Raw genomic sequence first — 2433 nt, forward strand, 5'->3', positions numbered from 1 at the left:
AATATATATATATATATATCCTATCAGTAATGTAAAATTTCTTTTTTACTTATAAGTTATATATTCCAAACTAATAGGTGTACCAAGCCATTTGAATGTAGACTATATCAAAGAAGCCTTGATGAAAATAGAAGATGTATATTCAGTGGAAGATTTAAATATCTGGTCTCTCACTTCAGGAAAATCTACTGCTATCGTTCACATACAGCTAAGTATGTTGCTGATGATAAATGTGGGCCTAGGGTTGGTGGATTTCTGTCTTTGGAACTAAACATCTGTGCTTGTAATTAAGTAGAAAGACTTTTCTGCTGTAGAGATTTGTTTTAAGGGAGAGTGAGGCTTTTCAGAAGTAAGTCGTAGGTCAATATTGACAGCACAAGAGTAATTTTATAGATGAGATCATATACATTTACTTTTACAGTAGGCTAAAAGCATTATGTTTACCATGTTCTTTTCTACATAAGAAAATCTAGACCCTCATGTTTATCTCTTTAAAATCATTCATAGATTGATGGATTGATGCTATTTTATTTTTATCAAAGAAATATGTGCACATGATTTAAAAAGGTGCATATGGTCTTTAATGACAGTCTGTGGTTGATGTCTAGTGTTCTCTACCTGAGAGCAGACTGGGAAGATTGCAGTAATGGGAAGCCATTCTGGGTGTGTGAGCTGACTACTTCACTAACTGAATAGCTTAGAGAGTCTGGAAATCAGACTAATAAAAGCATGTTCATCGTGTACTAAGGTTACTTTTCCCTGTATCTTGTTCACTAATGCGCAGCTATGTACAATGAAAAATAATATTTTCTTGCCATTGCAGTTCCTGGAAGTTCATCTAAATGGGAGGAAGTACAGTCCAGAGCAAAGCATTTATTATTGAACACATTTGGCATGTATAAATGTACTATTCAGCTTCAGAGTTACAGGCAAGAAGTGGACAGAACTTGTGCAAATTGTCAGAGTTCCAGTCCCTAATTTTATCTGTGTTGGGGACTCCTGCCTTATTTATTCTGCAGTCACAGACTCGAGAGCAATAAATGCAAACCTAAATGCGAAAGTGGGATTCCTGACACCTGTGTTCACACCAAGCACCAGTTTCTCAAAACAGTCCAGCCGGACAGTGCTAGTCTGTTTAATGATAAAATGAGACTTCACCGTGCTCTTCAGATGAAAATGTTTCCAAAACACTGTTTACAGAATGAGATGTGACTCTACAGATACCTCACAGAAGACAATCCAAGACCATACTTCTTTAATTTGACAGAGTCCATGTCTTAAAGGAAGCATCAAGAATTCAGTATTTGCATTTACAAATACTTTTAAAGGGACATTTTCTATTAAGCCAGTGCTGGAAAACTGTATTTTTTAAAATTACGTAATCTTGACACCCAGCTTCTGGAATTGCTGCTCTCTTTTTACCGATATTCCTTCTCAACAGATTTCACAGAATCCTAGTAATTACCCAGAGAGTGGAATAAGCATGTATTCCCCAGTGTTTCAGAAATGTTTTTTTTTCTTTTCACAAATAAGTCTTAATGTTATTGTGATAGTTATACTTTATAAACAGCTTTTTCCAGATGTTACAGGGTTTTAAAACTCAAAAATTAATGTTTTTGATTATTTGTAATCATATCAGAACCAAATCTTTACATATTGTGGTCTCTCTTGTTAAATTACCAAAATTATTCTGAATGGCAAAAGTTAGTCTTAAACTCAAATTACTATATGATAATTTCAAACAAAATAAATGAGCAAGGATGGGGTTGGGAGTTGGAGATTGGTGTCTTCCCAGAATCACTTTTACTCTCCATGGAAGTGTTTTCAGAACAGGAAGAGACTGCACCAGGATGTAATGATCTTCTGTTCCTTTAAGAACTGTCAACGTCCTCTACAAAAAGGTTACGTGGTGCCTTGGTGCCTGCCTTCATACCAGCTCATCTGTGGGTGCCCTTCAGGGTAAACTTCTAGAGGGCGAAGGTTCAGTTTGTAATACCCGCCACTCACCTGCAGATCAGTTCCATTACTCCAGGGAGAATATCTGGTTTCTGATGCAGGCTAGGAATTCTCCATGGACTCTAGAAACTCCAAGATGTAGTTTTGAGGTTTTCCACTATTATTAGAGCAGAAATGTGCAGAGAGGTTGAGAAGCTATTCCTTTGGGAGACAAAAAAATGTAAAGAATTTTTGACCTTATGTGAGTATTTTTGACAGTGCCAGGGTAGGGTGGGGCATTAAATCTGTTACGGGGAGGCCAGGCATAGGCGTTTCCCACTGAAGGCAGCCTCCTTGGTAACAGTTGTGTTAGAGGAGCCGTGAATATGCATGTTTCATTTTGCAACCATCAGTTTTGAGATTATCTGCACATCGGGAGTCCTTTTACAGCAGGGACAGTTTCTTATATCAAGAGTGGCTATAGTTGTGGGGCTCCTC

At 37.3% G+C, this 2433-nt stretch overlaps 1 protein-coding gene across 1 annotated transcript in view; it reads left to right on the plus strand.

The window, feature by feature from the left end:
* SLC30A4 (solute carrier family 30 member 4) overlaps nt 1–1778 on the plus strand; it is a 22002-nt gene extending 20224 nt beyond the window's left edge. The window contains exons 6-7 of the mRNA XM_006170723.3: nt 78–212; nt 824–1778. Of these exons, the coding sequence (XP_006170785.1) occupies nt 78–212; nt 824–978 (290 nt within the window). The 3' untranslated portion in view covers nt 979–1778. The remainder of the gene's footprint in view (nt 1–77; nt 213–823) is intronic.
* The last annotated feature ends 655 nt before the right edge of the window (nt 1779–2433 follow it).

Source organism: Tupaia chinensis, unplaced genomic scaffold, assembly GCF_000334495.1.
Source record: "Tupaia chinensis unplaced genomic scaffold, TupChi_1.0 Scaffold148874_1, whole genome shotgun sequence".
Classification (NCBI taxonomy): domain Eukaryota; kingdom Metazoa; phylum Chordata; class Mammalia; order Scandentia; family Tupaiidae; genus Tupaia; species Tupaia belangeri.